General features: G+C 41.1%; 1 protein-coding gene across 1 annotated transcript in view; it reads right to left on the bottom strand.

Moving 5' to 3' along the window:
* mapk8ip1b (mitogen-activated protein kinase 8 interacting protein 1b) overlaps positions 1–15,123 on the bottom strand; it is an 89,020-nt gene extending 73,897 nt beyond the window's left edge. Inside the window, exon 1 of the mRNA XM_072465257.1 lies at positions 15,007–15,123. Coding sequence (XP_072321358.1) covers positions 15,007–15,062 — 56 coding nt within the window. The 5' untranslated portion in view covers positions 15,063–15,123. The remainder of the gene's footprint in view (positions 1–15,006) is intronic.
* Between the last annotated feature and the right edge of the window lie 7,200 nt (positions 15,124–22,323).

A 22,323-nucleotide genomic window follows, 5' to 3' on the forward strand; every position in this document is an offset into this window, starting at 1 on the left:
TAATATGTGTCCATGCTAACGTCATTTAGCCGGGCTAATATGTGTCCATACTAACGTCATTTAGCCGGGCTAATAATTATGTGTCCATGCATGGAACACCATTTCTAAATATTGTATTTTTTATAAAACCAAAGACTAACATTCAACATATTGCATTGCAACATATATCTCAACAATGTGTATTCAAGAAGATTGATGTTGATTGCACTTTTTATGAGCATCATTTTGAATCCATACCGCATCAGTTTTTTGAACATTTGTCTGTACTTTTCTTTTGGATTGAAATAGAAACTAACATTAACCCCCAAAAAATTCAAAGCCAAATAATGCAAAGATGAAAAAGAGATGTTTAATTACTTTTCTCTACGTAAGGCATAGACATTAACACAAAATACATAAAAACCTACTTATACTACTGGCTAAATATCATATTCATAAATGTAAGTGGGCCAAAAGACCCCCAAAATTCTTTGAATACATTCTAGAACCAATAAACTATCAAAACTCACTACTTGCAAGAACAACAAAGCAATAAAAACATTTAGCTAGGCTAATATCTCACTATGCTAACGTTATGCTGCCCGGCTAATATTGCATCATGCAAACTTGATTATGGAGCGACAAACATGGAGGCGCTGCAGGCTGCAGTCTCTCGCAGCTGTGGCACAGAACATCTAAGATGTCGTTTTTATGCCCCCAGAATATGGATAGTATTTTTAAAACTGTCCCAGCAGCTTTAAAGGACGGGTCAAATGCAAAGGACACATTTTCCAATGGGCACAATAAAGACTTCACCTTTGATACTGCAATAGAGAATAAGAAAGATAAAGAAAGAGGAAAAATTTAATGTAAGACTGGGTCAGGCATGAATTGACTTTCGAGCCACATACGTTCAGTTTGAACTGTATGTAAATCATGATTATGGTCTTTATGGTGTTTAAAGTCAAACGCAGCCACTGCACTCATGTGCTGCAAAACCAGTTCTCTACATTATAGTCTGAGGATAAAACTGACGCTTGCAACCAATAACTTATTATAATAACTTACAAGTCCTAAAACTCAAAAACATATAAATAAGACTGTATACAATACATTTCAATATTTTAATAGCTGTTTTACATCATATTGTGTTGGATATTAAAACCCATAGATAATGCATATGTTGAACCCGGTCACCTTTTACTCCAATACAACTTCTATTATGAGTCACAGGCCGTTGCAGGTCAGGTTCCCCCGAATGATTTTGTGCTGTTTTTAGAGTAAAGGTAACTTTATCTGTCCACTACAGTGTAATCCAGGAGCCCCAGAGAGAGCACAATCAATGTGTCTGAACGCAGCCCAAACGCAAGCAAGCGCCTTCAAAAAGACAGCAAATATAGACTCAAAATGAAACATATAGTGGTTCATTCACTGTGAATCTTTAGTCATGGACTGAGTAGTAAATGTGCAAAATGTGTTTGAAGCAGGAAAATGGAAAGGATTAGAGGGACTTTGACACGGGACAAATTGACCTGGTTTAGTCCTGGTCTGGTTAAGTCAGGGTTAGACCTGGTTTAGTCCTGGTCTGGTTAAGTCAGGGTTAGACCTGGTTTAGTCCTGGTCTGGTTAAATCAGGGTTAGACCTGGTTTAGACCTGGTCTGGTTAAGTCAGGGTTAGACCTGGTTTAGTCCTGGTTAGACCTGGTTTAGTCCTGGTCTGGTTAAGTCAGGATTAGACCTGGTTTAGTCCTGGTTAGACCTGGTTTAGTCCTGGTCTGGTTAAGTCAGGGTTAGACCTGGTTTAGTCCTGGTCTGGTTAAGTCAGGATTAGACCTGTTTTAGTCCTGGGTTTGGTCTGGTTAAGTCGGAGGTTAGATTGGATTTAGTCCTGATTTAGTCCTGAGTTACATTTTGCTTTGTCCTGTTTTATGTAACTCTTGTGAGTTTGCAGTGGTTTAGTCCTGGTTTAGACCTGGTTTATTCCTGAATCAGTCATAGTTTAGACCTGGTTTAGTCCTAGTTTAGTCCTGAATCAGTCGTAGTTTAGTCCTGGTTTAGACCTGCTTTAGTCCTGGATCAGTCGTAGTTTAGTCCTGGTTTAGACCTGGTTTATTCATGGATCAGTCGTAGTTTAGACCTGGTTTAGACCTGGTTTAGTCCTAGTTTAGTCCTGGATCAGTCGTAGTTTAGTCCTGGTTTAGTCCTAGTTTAGTCCTGAATCAGTTGTAGTTTAGTCCTAGTTTAGTCCTGGATCAGTCGTAGTTTAGTCCTGGTTTAGACCTGCTTTAGTCCTGGATCAGTCGTAGTTTAGTCCTGGTTTAGACCTGGATCAGTCATAGTTTAGTCCTGGTTTAGTCCTGGATCAGTCGTAGTTTAGTCCTGGTTTAGTCCTGGATCAGTCGTAGTTTAGTCCTGGTTTAGACCTGCTTTAGTCCTGGATCAGTCGTAGTTTAGTCCTGGTTTAGACCTGGTTTATTCCTGGATCAGTCGTAGTTTAGTCCTGGTTTAGTCCTGGATCAGTCGTAGTTTAGTCCTGGTTTAGTCCTGGATCAGTCATAGTTTAGTCCTGGTTTAGTCCTGGATCAGTCGTAGTTTAGTCCTGGTTTAGTCCTGGATCAGTCATAGTTTAGTCCTGGTTTATTCCTGGATCAGTCGTAGTTTAGTCCTAGTTTATTCCTGGATCAGTCGTAGTTTAGTCCTGGTTTATTCCTGGATCAGTCGTAGTTTAGTCCTAGTTTATTCCTGGATCAGTCGTAGTTTAGTCCTGGTTTAGACCTGGATCAGTCGTAGTTTAGTCCTGGTTTAGTCCTAGTTTATTCCTGGATCAGTCGTAGTTTAGTCCTGGTTTAGTCCTGGATCAGTCGTAGTTTAGTCCTGGTTTAGTCCTAGTTTATTCCTGGATCAGTCATAGTTGAGTCCTGGTTTAGACCTGCTTTAGTCCTGGATCAGTCATAGTTGAGTCCTGGTTTAGACCTGCTTTAGTCCTGGATCAGTCATAGTTTAGTCCTGGTTTAGACCTGCTTTAGTCCTGGATCAGTCGTAGTTTAGACCTGGTTTAGTCCTAGTTTAGTCCTGGATCAGTCGTAGTTTAGTCCTGGTTTAGTCCTAGTTTAGTCCTGGATCAGTCGTAGTTTAGTCCTAGTTTATTCCTGGATCAGTCGTAGTTTAGTCCTGGTTTAGACCTGGATCAGTCGTAGTTTAGTCCTGGTTTAGTCCTAGTTTATTCCTGGATCAGTCGTAGTTTAGTCCTGGTTTAGTCCTGGATCAGTCGTAGTTTAGTCCTGGTTTAGTCCTAGTTTATTCCTGGATCAGTCATAGTTGAGTCCTGGTTTAGACCTGCTTTAGTCCTGGATCAGTCATAGTTTAGTCCTGGTTTAGACCTGCTTTAGTCCTGGATCAGTCGTAGTTTAGACCTGGTTTAGTCCTAGTTTATTCCTGGATCAGTCGTAGTTTAGTCCTGGTTTAGTCCTGGATCAGTCGTAGTTTAGTCCTGGTTTAGTCCTAGTTTATTCCTGGATCAGTCATAGTTGAGTCCTGGTTTAGACCTGCTTTAGTCCTGGATCAGTCATAGTTTAGTCCTGGTTTAGACCTGCTTTAGTCCTGGATCAGTCGTAGTTTAGACCTGGTTTAGTCCTAGTTTAGTCCTGGATCAGTCGTAGTTTAGTCCTGGTTTAGTCCTAGTTTAGTCCTGGATCAGTCATAGTTTAGTCCTGGTTTATTCCTGGATCAGTCGTAGTTTAGTCCTAGTTTATTCCTGGATCAGTCGTAGTTTAGTCCTGGTTTATTCCTGGATCAGTCGTAGTTTAGTCCTAGTTTATTCCTGGATCAGTCGTAGTTTAGTCCTGGTTTAGACCTGGATCAGTCGTAGTTTAGTCCTGGTTTAGTCCTAGTTTATTCCTGGATCAGTCGTAGTTTAGTCCTGGTTTAGTCCTGGATCAGTCGTAGTTTAGTCCTGGTTTAGTCCTAGTTTATTCCTGGATCAGTCATAGTTGAGTCCTGGTTTAGACCTGCTTTAGTCCTGGATCAGTCATAGTTTAGTCCTGGTTTAGACCTGCTTTAGTCCTGGATCAGTCGTAGTTTAGACCTGGTTTAGTCCTAGTTTAGTCCTGGATCAGTCGTAGTTTAGTCCTGGTTTAGTCCTAGTTTAGTCCTGGATCAGTCGTAGTTTAGTCCTAGTTTATTCCTGGATCAGTCGTAGTTTAGTCCTGGTTTAGACCTGGATCAGTCGTAGTTTAGTCCTGGTTTAGTCCTAGTTTATTCCTGGATCAGTCGTAGTTTAGTCCTGGTTTAGTCCTGGATCAGTCGTAGTTTAGTCCTGGTTTAGTCCTAGTTTATTCCTGGATCAGTCGTAGTTTAGTCCTGGTTTAGTCCTGGATCAGTCGTAGTTTAGTCCTGGTTTAGTCCTAGTTTATTCCTGGATCAGTCATAGTTGAGTCCTGGTTTAGACCTGCTTTAGTCCTGGATCAGTCATAGTTTAGTCCTGGTTTAGACCTGCTTTAGTCCTGGATCAGTCGTAGTTTAGACCTGGTTTAGTCCTAGTTTATTCCTGGATCAGTCGTAGTTTAGTCCTGGTTTAGTCCTGGATCAGTCGTAGTTTAGTCCTGGTTTAGTCCTAGTTTATTCCTGGATCAGTCATAGTTGAGTCCTGGTTTAGACCTGCTTTAGTCCTGGATCAGTCATAGTTTAGTCCTGGTTTAGACCTGCTTTAGTCCTGGATCAGTCGTAGTTTAGTCCTGGTTTAGTCCTAGTTTAGTCCTGGATCAGTCGTAGTTTAGTCCTGGTTTAGTCCTAGTTTAGTGCATCTCCTGTGGTGAGTCATGTTTCTGCAGCTGTCAGTGTCGGTCAGAGGTTCTTTAGACCAGAACAGTTCCTGTTCATAGTTCTGGGTTGGACCTAAAGAACTGTAGAGATCCAGCAACATTCATTTTGTTTTCTTATTAACTCAAGAATGATAAATAATCAAAATTGTTTCATGAAACAGCTTTTATAAAAATCCTTTGACATGACGACTTTCCTTTTACATTATTTGTGATGTGAAGCAGCAGTCGGTATGACTTCACCCCCCTACCAGAGGATCAACGGTTCAAATCTTGACCGAAACACATACTGTCTTTTCTTCCACATTATCCACAAGAAGAAGGGCATCTGACTTAATATTAAATGTGTCCAATCCAGACCAAAACAGGAACAACTATGGTCAGTGTTTATGCTTCACACATTCCCATCCCAGTGAAAAGTTGTGAAGGGCAGAGGAGAGAAGGGGACAGCGCTGTGGAGGAGGCCCTGAGGAAACGTCCCAAGATAAGCACCCGGTCTGGGACAGGACAGGACAGGGTGACCCTCTGCCGCACTGCATTATGGGAGCAGGAGGAGGGGCAGTGGACCGTGAGGGAAATTACAGCGTCACACTTAATGAACCGGCGTCAGAGCCGTCCCAAACGCTCAAACACACTACGCAATACGAAGACAACGCAATAATACATTTGCAGTATTCATGATCACTCTGGTTTCATTTAGCAGGTTACATTTAATAACAAACTTTTATGTTGTCGCAGTTGAACTTTGAGCGATTCAGTTTCAGGGAGGCAACGATGCAGTTTTGTCACGATCTGATGCGATATAAAAGTTAATATTGTGTCCTTCTTTGGGTTTATCCACGTAAAATAAAAAGTATTTTGAGATTTACAAAGAGCGTATTTTGAACGATTCGATATCACGCTGAATATTGTTGCATTCCAATTTTATGTGAGGTTAAGGTGACAATCAATTCTGTTATTTTGGACAGTAAATAGTCAAGTTTCAGGTTTCAGGAGTGTTACAAATACCAGAAAACAAGGATAGATAATACATAAAAGGTCCTTTAACTTGCTCTTAAATCTCTATGCGGTGCTCGTGAGGCTCTACTGTGATTCTCGTGTGTTGTTGACTTTCATTTTGACCTGGATTGGATTCACTTCTTGAGACGTATTTCCACATTTCCTCTCGCTCAGACTAATCCTCACAGATCCTCTCCATTGAGCAGGTTTAAATAAGCTCTGGTGACCTAACCTCCTCATAAAAACATCTGCCACATCTGGAGATTTAATGCTCAGAGTGGGTTTGCGATGCATCATATGACGCAAGACTTTTAACCATTTTACGTTTTCTCTTGAAAGAATCATCACAGTTCAATGGTCAAGGTTAAAAATGTTAATCTATTCGATACTCAAAGGCTCTTTTAAACTGTCTGCAAGTAGGCTAACGTTTATTAGCATAGTCACGTAATAATGCGTAGCTTTAGCCAGCTGCTAACGACCTGAAACAAACAGCTCAGCCTCAGTCTGGAGTGGTCCACTGGTCCCTCCTGACCACAGTCATACATGTCTGGACAAACGGGTCTTTGAGGATGTAAAAGAAGAGAAAGAATCCTTGAGACTTTTTTTTGGGCAAAAAATCTAACAATTCAAAACAATTTATGTAAATCAATTTTAGTGGAAATAGAGATACCATTCAAATAACTTGCTAACAGGTGTAATGTTTCCAATTGTAATTATTTTGCTGATGCCAAGTGAAAGGTCAAAGGTTATTTAATCTTGGTAACTCGGGCATCAAAGATATTTCCCAGTTTTCCAGGAGGTGGCGGTCATGTGCAATTTCCAACTCGACAAGGGCTATTTACCATAATTCCCATTGCACATGAAGGCAGCTTTAGACTAGATTATATCAACAACAACAACAACATATATAGTTCTGAATAAATATCAAGCCTTTTCCTCGTTGAAATAACATTTGAAATTGTATTATTGTGACAAATACTCATCTTATTATATGCTCACAGTTGGAAATGTTACTTTCAGTCTTTTAAACACTATTTGCATCTGTGGGCTAGGCTATAATGTAGAACCTCACCAAAGTACAACTCATTTATGTATTTATTTATATTTATTTACTTATTTATTTGGGCCTTTTTCCCCCCTTTTTTCCTTTTTGGGTTATTACAATCAACATGTTTTCATCTTTGCTCTGGGTTTTAAATAATGACTAAAGCAGCATCACTCAAAGTCTTGGCAGGGTCCTGCAGAGGAAAATGCCAGAATCCTGTAATTCATTAAATATGCATCACTCGCTAATGTTTATACAAGGGCTTATCTTCCCCTCCAAAAGTGCAATTTAAGGTTCACTCCAGCCGTAAACCAGGAGAGATCAGATGTGCAAAGTTAAGATACAAATAGAAAAGCTCATTGGCTCATGTTTGATTTGTGCATAATTAACACGTTGAAAGCCAAATAATGAGGAGTTTTCTAGGTTTACTTCTTGAACTATAACATAAGTAAATCATCATTTTAAGTGTGTTTATTGTAAAAAATGGCTATTTGACATTTGAAAACTCTACACGTGTCACTCGATATCATCACACTAAGAACAGGAATGTGACAGGTTTAACTCAAACATGCAGGAATCGATCAAAATACATTTCTGAGTAAACTAATGAGGAGGAATGGTCGTAGTGACATGGTTAAAAGCTCATTAAAGTCGCCTAACGAGTCGCCTTTAAGAAATGACTGTTAATTGAAAAACCTTTAGTTGCAGTCGTTTATGAGAGCAGATGTCTCATGTCTGTCCCCGCCCACATGTGCCAACATCACAGTTTGTCCTCTGCCTCTCATTAGCGTTAGCATTAGCTCCTGTGGTGGGATCACAGGCTCATGCAGCTTGGAGCCAGAAGTGTGACACACGATGTTTGCAGGTGAATCAGGGCCGTTCAGAGCTGCAACTAACGACTAGTTAAACAATGAATTCTGTTGTACTTTGAGACATTTATTGACCAAAAGGCTTCTTGATAGAGAATATTTATATATAAAGTGTATTGTTGAAGTATATGATATATTTTGATTTAACAATGCTGCTGTCTTCATAATAAAAGGTGTTGCATGTTTTTTAGAGTGTGTACAGTCCAGATGATGATTACAGTTATTTTTTAATGGTCAATTAGACATGATTAGTTGATTAACCGTTGCAGCCATAGTGCAGTTTATCACCATTTTATTGAATGAAGAGCTAAACTTTTCAATTGGTCAAAGATCATTCAGTTTGTGCAGCATTTTTTTTTACAATTGTTTGAATGTGTCTTGTTTATGTTCATGTAGTTAATACAATAGGCTATTAATACTATTGTCAATAGAATTTCCTAATCGATAAATCTTCAGTCAATGCTTTGTCAATAAAAGCATGTGGTTTGGAGCAGAAATCTGACTCTTTTTAGTGTTAAATTACACGGATTCAAAGCCTTGTTTATGATCATTAAATCAATAATAAAAGACAGTTTTAGAAAGTAAAATACAAATGGATATTGATCAATATGGTTAAAGAATTTGTGATTTACCTTTTGCCCAGCCATAAGGCAAGGCAAGGCAAGTTTATTTGTAGAGCACATTTCATACACAAGGCAATTCAAAGTGCTTCACACAGCAGGAAAAATGCATTCAAATCACAAAGAAATAACAGAAACAGAAATACAATAAAATTAACTGAATTAAAAATTATCAATCCAACTGATTTTCTAAACTAATAAAATCACAAACAAAAGAGAAGAGTGCAAAGAAAAAATCCTTTCAGTCATATGCGCAGCTAAACAAAACTGTTTTTAGCTTAGATTTGAACGTTGTCAGAGTAGAAGCCTGTCTCACATCTTCAGGAAGACTGTTCCAGATTTTAGCTGCATAAAACTGAAACGCAGATTCCCCATGTTTTGTCCTGACTCTGGCACCAGCAGGAGGCCGGTCCCTGAGGTCCTCAGAGTCCGAGATGGTTCATATGGCACTAACATATCCAAGATGTACTTTGGTGCTAGGCCATGGAGAGACTTGTACACAAGCAGAGCTGCTTTAAAGTCTATTCTCTGAGCCACAGGGAGCCAGTGCCGAGACCTGAGAACAGGACTAATGTGATCATACTTCCTGGTTCTAGTCAGGACCCGAGCAGCAGCGTTCTGGATGTACTGCAGCTCGTTTGGAGAGGCCAGTGAGCAGGCCGTTACAGTAGTCTAATCTACTGGAGACAAACGCGTGGATAAGTCTCTCTAAATCTGGTTTTGACACTATATTTTTGATTTTGGCAATGTTTTTTAGATGGTAAAAAGCTGCTGATGTTATTGATTTGACGTGGCTATTAAAGTTCAAGTCTGAGTCCATTATTACCCCCAGATTTCTAATTTGGTTTGTAGGTTTTAGAGCGAGACTCTGGAGGTGACCGCTAACACTTTCTCTTTGTTTCTGTGGGCCAAAAACGATTATTTCAGTCTTGTCTGAGTTCAGCTGGAGAAAGTTGTTTTGCATCCACAAACTGATCTGTTGGATGCAGTGACAGAGTGAATCCACTGGTCCATAGTCACCTGCCGATAGTGAAACATAGATCTGAGTGTCGTCTGCATAATTGTGATAGGACACATTTTCACTGCGTATCAACTGACCTAACGGCAGCATGTAGAGGTTGAACAGAAGGGGACCCAGGACTGACCCTTGGGGCACTCCACAGGTCAGGGTCATGTGGTCTGAGACACAGCTACCAATTTCAACAAAGTACTTCCTGTCTTCCAGATAGGACCTTAACCAGTTTAGGGCAGTGCCAGTGATGCCCACCCAGTCCTCTAGTCTCTGTAAGAGGATCCCATGATCGACAATGTCAAAAGCAGCACTCAGATCTAACAGAATTAAGACTGAGGCTTTGCCCGTGTCATTGTTCAGGCGGATGTCATTTGTCACCTTGACAAGAGCAGTCTCAGTGCTGTGATGAGGTCTAAAACCTGACTGAAAAACATCAAATGAGTTGTTTATTAAGAGGAAATCTGTGAGCTGTTGGTAAACAACCTTTTCAAGGACTTTGCCCCAAAATGGCAGATTAGAGATGGGCCGGTAATTACTCAGTATTGCGGCATCAAGACTGCTCTTCTTTAGGAGAGGCTTTATGACCGCAGTTTTCAAATACATTGGGAATGTTCCAGATTGAAGCGACATGTTAACTATGTGAGTGAATGGTGCTAACAAACTGTTCAGCACAGACTTTAGAAATCTGGTGGGTAACACATCAAGGCAGCATGTAGATGAACTCAGACTGGTGATGATCTCATGGACAGTTTTGTCAGTTACTGGTGCAAAGTGAGTTAGCTCTAAGTGTCTTGGTGGTTTTAGGGTAATTTTTTGCATTGTGGGATTTATAGCATTTTTAATGCCCTGAACTTTGTCATTAAAGAATAATGCAAACTCATTACATTTGGATGTAGAAATGAGTTCTAACAGCAGCTGAGGGTTTTTTAATCTGTTTACTGTGGCAAACAGGACACGCGAGTTGTTACTGCAGCTTCCAATCATTTCAGAAAAATATCTTTCCCTAGTTCTACATAAGATTAGGTTGTACATGTTCAGCTTCTCTTTGTAAATCTCTTTTTGAACCTGGAGCTTTGACTTGCGCCATTTCCGTTCGGCCCTGCGGCACTCCCTTTTCTGTGCCCTGACCGAATCATCATTTCTCCACGGCGCCTTCTGCTTATTTTTAACCATTTTAGCCTTTATAGGGGCGATGGTGTCCAGAACATTCAAAACACTAGATGTAACAGAGTTCAACAAATCATTTACATTAGAACATGAGACATTTTCAAAGTTTATCATTTCCATAAACAGTGCACCTGTGCCATCACTTATGTGTCTCCTCTGAACAACTGCAGGACCAACCGGAGGTTTGGGAGAAACAGACAGGTCAAAGAAGACACAGAAATGATCAGACAGAGCAACATCGATCACATTAACATTTGAAATATTTACCCCCTTTGTAATTATGAGATCTAGAGTGTGTCCTTTGCTGTGGGTGGGGCCTCTCACATGCTGAGTAAGACTGAATGTTTCAAGGACAGCATTAAGCTCTTTAGCGTTTCTGTCACAAATATTATCAACATGCACATTGAAATCACCTGTAATGACCAAACCATCAAAGTCTGTGCATACGACTGAAAGCATCTCAATAAAATCATCAATAAAACTTTGGCAGTGCTGGGGAGGCTTGTATAAAACAATGAAGAGAATGGATGGAGACCGTTTTAGCTCCAATTTAAAGGATACATACTCAAATGATGAAAACACCCCAAAAGACAACCTGCGGGTAATTATTTCATCTCTAAAGACAGCACAGACTCCACCCCCTTTTTTTGTTTTCTCGTGTTTCAGATTCAAACTTAAAGTTGGGTGGAGCAGATTCTATCAGAACTACATTTCCTGTGTTTTTGTCAAGCCATGTTTCAGTTAAAAACATAAAATCAAGATTATAAGAAGAAATAAAATTATTAATTAAGAGAGATTTGTTACATAAGGATCTGACATTTAGCACAGCAAGTTTCAGACTAGTTTCAGTGGGACTGGGCTTTATGTTTTCACAGGGAATATGAATCACATTTCTCAGATTGGGCCTGACTCGCATTTTGTTTTTCCATCTGTGTGATGATGTGACTACAGAAATAGCACTAGGGGGGCTCTTTTTACAATACTACTAATAATACTACACTTTACAATAATATTACTTATAATAGAAAAGCTTATGAATTTGTTTTTAATGAAAAACAAACCAACATCATTCAATACAAGGACAAAATAAATGGTGTTTTTTGTTAATAATAATATAATAATATATATATATTTGCATTTCTGATTACGATTTGATATATTTAAACATAATCGCCTTTTATCTTTATTTATTTATTTATCATCTATTTATACAGAGAAAGCCCAATGTACCCGGATAAAACTAAATACAGATTAAACAAACACAGAATATCGGAGAGGCGTATGGCGTAAATTACGGCGCTCGTTTACACCGCACGCCGTAACGCCAGACGACGCACGCCGTTAAAAGCGTTGCTTTATTTTGTGAAAAGCATCTTGAAATACGCTACGATATGCCACTCCTAAGTGACGGCGTGTGATCATATTGGCTTTTCATATCGAGCCCCGTGTGCTGCAAATTTTTGAAGTGGTGGGACGGTTTGTCCCAAGGCCATCCTCCAACCTGAGCCCAGCGAGAACACTCACTAAAACTGCAACTGCAAAATCAATGGTGACGATTTATGTTTTGTACCCAAATAACAAAAAACAATCAACAACCAATCAACCAATAACCATAAAACAACCAACAAAACTCCAACGAACAACCAAAACACGACTAAAAAACAACCAACAAAGCTTTTTCTTTTTTCAATTTGCACCTTCGCTGACTGAAAAATCAATGAAACTATTTTTAGCTTGCGTCCAGTCACAGTAAAGAACCAGAGCAGCATTCATTTCAGTCTTTACTATGAAAAATACTAAATAAAATTACAACTGGACTTAGACAAAGTAAATGTATCTGAAACATATTTTACACACGACTCAGGAGATTTGGCAGCAAAATATTGTTGATGTTTCTTTCTCCGTGAAATTAAAGCAGAACTAAGTAACATTGTAAGTCCTTGTGATAGTTGAATATGTATTTTGGGGTGTTATTTCCGTTGTCTTATTTTGATAAAGAAAGGTTTTGCGTCTGTTCTCTGTGGGTCTCATGTGTATTTTCACATGAGACCCACAGGGGGAGCTCTATCATCAAAGCTACGTAGTTCTGCTTTTAACCTTCTGTAGTGTAAGTGGTAGAACTGGTAAACTCTCTGCCACGCTTATCATTTCTAACAGGCGTGAGTGGGACGAGACACGAGATTTGGGAGATCTGGACCTCAGTTCTAATAAATACATGGATTCTGCAATTGTAGGACTGCTTTTCGTATGATATAATATACTGACGAACGAAAAAACATGTCACAAGATAATTTTCCATGTGTGAGATACTAAAATGTAAAACTCGATTTTGATACCAAGGAATAACAGACTTACAATTACACGAAAAAAAAGAATTACACGTCGTCTTGTTCTAAAACTGTTCAGGAAAAGTCACATTTGCTCCTGTCTCTGATTTGTAGTATTATGTTTTTGTATTGATACTTGAGTATATAGCTTCAGCACTAGTTTTAGTCGATTAGTGTCTGCTTTTCAATACTTTTGACGTCCCCGCATGAGCTCTTTATAACTGGCTTTAATGCATTAAAGGTAAAGCATTCGGAACGCCGTCAGCAAAATGTATAAATAACGTCGGGCGCAAAACACGGCAGCTTCGCCTGTTTGACCAGCAAATACTCACAATATTATTACTGCAGGTCGCCATTTGAAACACATTTATATACATTTTTATCAAGCTTTTGGGGCATATTTTAGCTCATCAAAAAGTGCATGGATGTGAGTTTTCAGAAATACATCCGATGATCAGATTGTTATTCTACAACTGAAATTTTATACATATACATTTATTTTAACATAAGAAAAAGAACCCCTCCAAAAAATGTAAGTTGTGACGCGCTAAAACAGCGTCAAAATGAATGTAGTTTTCTGTTTTTGAACCTTATGATAAAGATGTATCTGTTTACAGGACATAATAATCTAATAATCAGATTACTGGAATTGGAATGGTTAACCCTAAACCAGATATTAGATAATGATCAGATTATTGTTATAATTGTTATAACCAATTTGATTGTTGTTAGTTTTTTTTTTTTTTTTGCTATTTTAATGATGCCATATTAATTCAATGCTTATTTAAAATTCTCAACTGATGCTCAAATAAATAAAAAAATGAATGAATAAATACAGAAATAAATAAATCAATATTCAGAGATAAACTTCAATAGGTAAAACATTAACAATGTTTTTTGTGGCTCCGTATTTCTCATCTGCACATATTATTTGAAGTTTAATTCTTTAGTTCTTTTTCTTGTGTTTTTTTTAAAATTGGAGCTGTAGAATGATATATCTATGACTTTATTATGTGTTTCATTGTGCTGTTTATTTACTGTACATGTTATCTTTATCATATGGTTCAAAAAGTGTTACTGTCCTGCTAAAACGACCTTCAACAGTATAATTTTCACAATAATCTCAATAACAATACGTTGCACTTCAAAATGTGTCATATAAATTACGTTATCTGATTACTGGAGTTCTCCAATTATTGAAATGTCATGTGAACAATTCTAGCCTGTGAGTAATCTGAAAGTTCACAGTTTTTGAAAAAAATTGGGAAAATTATGCAAAAAAACACACGAAATTCTCACAATATTGTGGGCTGTGGCAAAATATTGAATTAAAAGCCATTTTCTTTACAATTACAGTTTTGTTGCAGCAGCAGCAGCAGCAGCTAAAAACTAAAAACTACATAGACCATGATCCTTTGCTACATTTCAAAAAGAAATAACAATATATTTAAGCACTTTTACATCTTAATTCTTTGGAATATGACAGTAAAGATCAACATTTTAAAGACAAAAGTAGAATTTCTACAATTCATACAACAACTCCGATTATTCCAGTTTATCTTATTTGCAAATGTAACCAGTCCAAAGCAGGACAGAAAGCATCATTTTTCCTTTTAAAGACGGACTTTTCAGCAATGCCAAAAGAAAAAAAAAGAAAAAAATCAATTTCACATCTTGGAATTCCGCCCAAATAATCTACAAATGGACAAACGCAAAGACAAAACCATTTCAATTGTTAGCAGCGCCAGAGAGAGAGGCAGAAAACGTTCTCACTGTGACAAACGCAACGACAACAACAACTCAAATAAGTGCAGTGTCAATCCCGTGATCGACGCGGGATTAAGCACGTTTCAATGTGCCCAGTTGAAGAAGTGTTTTGACATGACGCGTCCTTGTTTACACCGTGCCAGCCCTGTTCGCTTTCAGTTTGAATGAACGAGATCCTCCAGTGGCAAATCCAAGTGCTGAGCTTTCAAGACGCTCCCACCCTCCCTGACTCTCCCTCAAGGACGACTCCCCGGCTTTTTGACAAGAAGAAGAAGGAGAAGGATTAGAGCGTGCATTACAGCATCTTCAAATCTGCACTCAAGCGCCGGCAAGGTCAAGCTAAGCGAGGCGAGCTAAGTGACGCTACGACGCGCCCAGGAGCATGCACAAACCCATCGACGTACCATTTCTCCCACTGGTCCTCCACCCAGCCCTCGCCTGCTTCCCGGCCCGGATCCATGCCGCAAGTGTGGGCGAGCAGGGCATCCGAGCGTCCGAACGAGAGAAGAGGGAAGAGGAGAGGAGAGAGGAGAAAGGAGGAGGGAAGCAGGGGTGGAGCCAATATGGAGGAGCGGCGGTTCAGAGAAGGAGGGAGGGGGGGGGGCGCTGGCAGCAGAAGAAGAGCGAGGGAGGATGGATTTCACGGCAGATGTTCTGGTTTAGTGCTGGCCGTGTTTGGTCTGTTGTTCGTAAAAGATGTCACAATGTCACATTTCAGCGTGGCGATTGTTGTGAGAATGTACGTTACGATTTAACGGTTATTCATGATTATTGAGACGCAACAACAGTGACATCTGTCATTCACTGTTACTCGAGTTTGTGACAGGCTTTACTGAACTGAACTTTCTGAAAGACAAAATAAGTTAAATGGGACTAAACGGACAGATATATCAAGTTATTTGTATTTTGGTTGATTTTTTGGGGCTGAATATTGAACAAAAAATACTTCTAAAAATGCGATTGTATTGTGACCTGAATAATCATGCTAATTTATTAACCGGATAATCTTGACATGCCTGGTCGTTTGTCGTATGCAAAGAGCTGATGCAGTGAAAATAGGGCTGCGACGATGAATCAACCGATCGAGTCGACTGTAAAAATAAAATGTATTATCTGGACTTAACAGACTCTAAAACACTTATGAAAAGACATTTTACACCAAATACAGCAGCAGTATTAAATCAAAATGTCAAAAAAATCATAATACATCAATAATGCACTTTATATGGAACATAATTTGTTTCTAACTTTGAATTCCTAACCCTGAAAAAGCATGTTTGACTTGTTGACAGCTGCAGAATTTCATTGTATTTTTCCCAGTTTTAAAATTCTGAATGAAAAACAGTTTTTTAAATTCAGAGCATAATGAATTATTTCACAGCAAATATTCAAGAAGCCAAGATTCGCTCGTTTGGAGGGTTAAACCTTGTTAAACCTTGTTCACTGCACATTTTAAACGGAATCTAAAACGTTGAATTTGAGGTCTTGGAATTCTTGCATTAAATATTTAACAGGCAAATTTGTCATTTTTAAAATGAGAATATTAAAAAAAAAAAAATCAGGGAAGTCTTCAATCTCTATAATTCAAACGTTTTGGTTGTAAAAGTACGACCCTTGACCATTTGCTGAATGTCTCTCTCTCCCGTTTGTTTTAATGTTCACACTGTATTTCATATATGGTTTAATGCTTTTGTATTGCCTTATTTGTTACTGTAAAGCACTTTGGTCACTTTGGAGTGTCGTAAATGGCTCTGTTCATAAAAGGTTTACTTATTGATTGATTATTGTGTTAGACTTGATTACATTATCGATACTTTGGTGATATATTGTCCCTCAAGATCATTAACGTTTGAGAGAAATACAGCTCAACAAACAAATGCACAAACTACATGCTTTTAAAAACCAAGGCGTTTACGGACACATTTCTGATCTGATCATCGACATCGGGATAATACAATAAACATAAGAGTAGATTATTTGTGTCAATCTGGCCCTCCTGCCTTTACGTTTAGCAGCAGATAGACGGGGTAATAACGTGTCACTGTCTGTGGTCTGATGTGCAGCAGGAGGAGAAACTGCCGAGCTGGACGTTTACGCTGGAGCCAAACGGAAAACCCTGTAAAACCTGATCTATTATTCACGAGGCATCGATCGGGGCCCCTGCATTCATCTACGGCAGGCGTCCGGTTACAGTCTGGGAACGTGACGGAGACGAGCAGAGTACACACACAGCAGTGCACATTCCAAACACATCCAGGAGCTTTAATGTTATAAAATTACGCATCATTTGTCTTGTTGTTGCGCTTTAAACACGCTCTTATTTTAGAACTTGAAAAGGATGTGCTGAACTCGTACATTAATTTATCAGTGAATGTACAATTTTGTCATATTTGGTCTTATCACTCCGTCTACAGGCAGCAGAGGGAATTATCATGGGGGGAATAAACAGAAGCTAGCTCGCTCGACATGCTAATGAGCGCGCAGTTGTAATGAACATGATTGGACAGCGGAAACACTCAGAGTCTGGTGATGGTTTGTGGGTTTAAAAACAGCGCGTAGCGTATTGAAAACAGGATTCATGAAACAAGCGTGAATAAAGCTAAATACAACTCCAGCTGTGTTTACAATGAAGGGACAATGTTAAAAGCTCAAAAAAATATAGTTTGCATAATATGTGCCCTTTAAAACCAGTACAAGAATACCAGGCATTCCAGAACATGTTTGTAGCGGTTTAAACAACAGGATTAGCAGGTTTTATAGAATACGACCCTAAAGACACAGGTGTATTTAGTTCTAAGGCATTTTGAATTTGCCATTTGCGTTACATAGGAGAGACTAAACAGTCTCAGAGGCTCTATCAGGACAGAAGACACTCGAGTTCAGGACCACAGAGCGCCGTGCATCTTCATCTTGAAGCCACTAACCACTCTTTTGAAGACAGTGAGGTGACGATTCTAAGGAGGGAGAAAGATGGTTTGAAAGAGGAGTTAAAGAGGCAATCTTTGTTAAAAAGAAAGACCATCATTAAATAGGAATGGATTCAAAGATTCAACCTTCCTGTTGTTTAAAATGACATTTTTAACCCCTGGAGAGGTCGACGCCCAGGGAATTCGGATGCTAATCAGGTCCTCAGGGAAGAGAGAGAGTGAGCCAGGGACACAAAAGGGAGAGTAATATCCCATGAAAGGACTGATAGTAAACAAGAGGCCAGTTTGATAGAAAACAAAGAGGTAGAAGTTTCCGTTGAAACAAACAACTTTTTTCTTTTTTCATCAGGAGGTAAGCCCCGCCCACAGAGTAGTATAAATATCTGAGTTCCCGGTCTAAATTCGCAGATTTACAATGACTCTTGGATGAGAGTCGAAACGTTTTGTTTTTTCGAAAAATGAGTCCAGATGATACAACTGAACCATTCTGTACAATGGAACTCTCCTGGACGAATGAGGGATTACACCGGGTGATCGATATCTGGAGAGAGATGAATCCTAATGTCCACCAATATACACATTGTTCCAACACACATGGGATCTATTCCAGAACAGACTACTTTATATTTTCAAAACAGACAGGTCCAGAAATGACAATGGTGAAGTTTTTCCACCAAATGTAAAGATTGTGCACACATCACTGGTCTGTGAAACATTGTCCCTGTTTATGGTTGAATATTAAAGAGTGCTTTTGTCATGTATATAATTCTAAGCTACAACACCACATCATTGCGTTATATTTTTTGGGCATCTTTAATCGCGATATTGAAAAAAACCTTCATGTTTGGAGAACTGCAGTTCACGAGAGCGAGCAGAAGATTCACCGTTTAGGAAAATAAGACTCCAGAACAAACAGAGCGGTGGACGTGACACGGGGAGAAAACAGGCACAGAATCAGCAGAAGAATAAAGATTACTCAAATATTCTGTACACAAATTACTACAAATACAACTCCAAGTGCATTAATGAGAAGAAGAAACGATATATATGTTTAAAATTTCCTGAATTTTTCCATTATCCATTTTGCATAATAGGGCTCCTTTTAAAAGTGAAATAAATAAATACAAATAATGTACATTGAGACTTTTGGAAAACATTGTCAAGCAAATAAATGTTGAAATATAGAGACTGAAGTGTCCAGCTCCTCTTTATGGAAACTGCAACGTCGCCCTCTGTCGTGCCACTGCAGTAATGCACTGAGGACGTTTAGAGACACGGGCAGCAGGGGGCGCTGTTCACTTTGTAGAGGCCAAAATCACAGCAGCAGAAGCTCCACAAAATCAGTCACAAGTCATTCAGCAGAAATAATCAAATGATGGGAAGAAAAACTACAAATAAGTGAACCAGAATCAAACTGTGTCGTATAATGAAGCTGTTTGTTTGAAATGAGCTGCAGAGCGTCATTTCTTATTGTGTACATTAAGGTGTACATTAAGGTGTACAATACTGTGTACATTAAGGTGTACATTAAGGTGTACAATACTGTGTACATTAAGGTGTGCATTAAGGTGTACAATTTTGTGTACATTAAGGTCTACATTAAGGTGTACACTATTGTGTACATTAAGGTCTACATTAAGGTGTACACTATTGTGTACATTAAGGTGTACAACAAAAACAATTAAAACAAACAAGACAAGACCAGAAGGAAACAAATAGGGTAAAATCGCTTGTCCTTTCGCTCCTCCTCACGCTCCTCCTCTCGCTCCTCCTCACGCTCCTCCTCTCGCTCCTCCTCACGCTCCTGCTCACGCTCCTCCTCTCGCTCCTCCTCACGCTCCTCCTCTCGCTCCTCCTCACGCTCCTCCTCTCGCTCCTCCTCACGCTCCTCCTCACGCTCCTCCTCTCGCTCCTCCTCTCGCTCCTCCTCACGCTCCTCCTCACGCTCCTCCTCTCGCTCCTCTCTTCGCTCCTCCTCTAACTCCTCCTCTAACTCCTCCTCACACTCCTCTCACTCCTCCTCTCGCTCCTCCTCACACTCCTCCTCTCGCTCCTCTTCTCGCTCCTCCTCTAACTCCTCCTCTCGCTCCTCTCGCTCCTCCTCTCGCTCCTCCTCTAACTCCTCCTCACACTCCTCTCGCTCCTCCTCACGCTCCTCCTCTCGCTCCTCCTCTAACTCCTCCTCTAACTCCTCCTCACACTCCTCCTCACACTCCTCTCACTCCTCCTCTCGCTCCTCCTCACACTCCTCCTCTCGCTCCTCTTCTCGCTCCTCCTCTAACTCCTCCTCTCGCTCCTCTCGCTCCTCTCGCTCCTCCTCTCGCTCCTCCTCTAACTCCTCCTCACACTCCTCTCGCTCCTCCTCACGCTTCTCCTCTCGCTCCTCCTCTAACTCCTCCTCTAACTCCTCCTCTAACTCCTCCTCACACTCCTCACACTCCTCTCGCTCCTCCTCACACTCCTCCTCACACTCCTCCTCTCGCTCCTCATCTCGCTCCTCCTCTCGCTCCTCTTCTCGCTCCTCCTCTAACTCCTCCTCACACTCCTCTCGCTCCTCCTCACGCTCCTCCTCACACTCCTCCTCTCGTCGCTCCTCCTCTCGCTCCTCTCGCTCCTCTCGCTCCTCCTCTCGCTCCTCCTCTAACTCCTCCTCACACTCCTCCTCTCGCTCCTCTTCTCGCTCCTCCTCTAACTCCTCACACTCCTCACACTCCTCTCGCTCCTCCTCTCGCTCCTCCTCACGCTCCTCCTCTAACTCCTCCTCACACTCCTCCTCTAACTCCTCCTCACACTCCTCTCGCTCCTCCTCTCGCTCCTCCTCACGCTCCTCCTCTCGCTCCTCCTCACGCTCCTCCTCTCGCTCCTCCTCTCGCTCCTGCTCACGCTCCTGCTCACGCTCCTCCTCACGCTCCTCCTCTCGCTCCTCCTCACGCTCCTCCTCACGCTCCTCCTCTCGCTCCTCCTCTCGCTCCTCCTCACGCTCCTCCTCTCGCTCCTCCTCACGCTCCTCCTCTCGCTCCTCCTCTCGCTCCTCCTCACGCTCCTCCTCTCGCTCCTCCTCACGCTCCTCCTCTCGCTCCTCCTCACGCTCCTCCTCACGCTCCTCCTCTCGCTCCTCCTCACGCTCCTCCTCTCGCTCCTCCTCACGCTCCTCCTCTCGCTCCTCCTCTCGCTCCTCCTCACGCTCCTCCTCTCGCTCCTCCTCACGCTCCTCCTCACGCTCCTCCTCTCGCTCCTCCTCACGCTCCTCCTCTCGCTCCTGCTCACGCTCCTCCTCACGCTCCTCCTCTCGCTCCTCCTCTCGCTCCTCCTCACGCTCCTCCTCTCGCTCCTCCTCTCGCTCCTCCTCACGCTCCTCCTCTCGCTCCTCCTCACGCTCCTCCTCACGCTCCTCCTCTCGCTCCTCCTCTCGCTCCTCCTCACGCTCCTCCTCTCGCTCCTCCTCACGCTCCTCCTCTCGCTCCTCCTCTCGCTCCTCCTCACGCTCCTCCTCTCGCTCCTCCTCACGCTCCTCCTCTCGCTCCTCCTCTCGCTCCTCCTCACGCTCCTCCTCTCGCTCCTCCTCTCGCTCCTCCTCTCGCTCCTCCTCTCGCTCCTCCTCACGCTCCTCCTCTCGCTCCTCCTCACGCTCCTCCTCACGCTCCTCCTCTCGCTCCTCCTCTCGCTCCTCCTCACGCTCCTCCTCACGCTCCTCCTCTCGCTCCTCCTCACGCTCCTCCTCTCGTTGATGCCGACACCATCTTTGGAACGCAGCCACAAAAGGCCTGATGGAATCACTCTGACGACCTCGTAATCGTCCGGATCGTGTCACGTCGTCAGCTTCGTCGCGTTTAACTTAATTTCTGTGACTTTTCCCGTTGCGTTCTGGCAAAAATGCTATCAAAGATCTGTGAAGGCCGTCGAAATGTCAATAAAAATGCTCCGTTTTGAGAACTTCTGCCGCTCAACTGGTATTTTACATTATCATGGTTTAAAATTATGAATATTTTTACGATACACGATTCCGACTTCTGCACTTTTTAAATACATTATCAACCAAATAAAGGTTCAAACGTTCAAACTGAAGGCTTTGAGATGGAGAATATTTACGAAGAAATGTATCAGAATCCGAGGTGGTTTATTCTTTTTGGACATTTTGCTTTAATAACACTGCAGTCTTTGTAATAAAAGTTGCGTGTGTGTTTTAGAGTCTGTTATTCGATCTTTAGTGAGAGAAAAGTTGGGTTTCCTTCTCCAAACGATGTTTTGCACCAGAGACGAACATTAACTTCAAATCTTTTGTCCAAATGGTACTAGATTTTGAAAGGAAACTAATAAAAACACTCTTTGTAAGACGACATAATCATTTTGTGTTGTAAAAGCCGGTTGTCAGAATCGAACATGAAAATCCAGAGTTTGGAGCATTTCACACGGTCACTATCGTCACGTGAGGCATAAACAGTGTGACAATATGTGTTGTTCAATATTAAAGAGTTACTTTTGTAAAGCTTCGACATTGGCACTTCCTTCATTTTACAGCTCAAAACAGAATTCAAATAAACACAATCACTTCAATCATCGTGACAGTGGCAAATGTTTTAAAACTGATTTCATTGTTTTATCGCAAATGACAGAAATGGCAAAATGTCACACTATCAGATCATCACATCCACAACCCGGATATCGCTCGCTCCTGGATGGATGGATGTGTGGTCAGAACCATGTGTGGTCAGAACCATGTGTGGTCAGAACCATGTGTGGCCAGAACCCTGGATGTGTGGTCAGAACCCTAGATGTGTGGTCAGAACCATGTGT

The sequence above is a fragment of the Eucyclogobius newberryi genome, unplaced genomic scaffold (genome assembly GCF_026437365.1).
Source record: "Eucyclogobius newberryi isolate DKJ021-1_F unplaced genomic scaffold, fEucNew1.0.hap1 SCAF_5, whole genome shotgun sequence".
Lineage (NCBI taxonomy): Eukaryota > Metazoa > Chordata > Actinopteri > Gobiiformes > Gobiidae > Eucyclogobius > Eucyclogobius newberryi.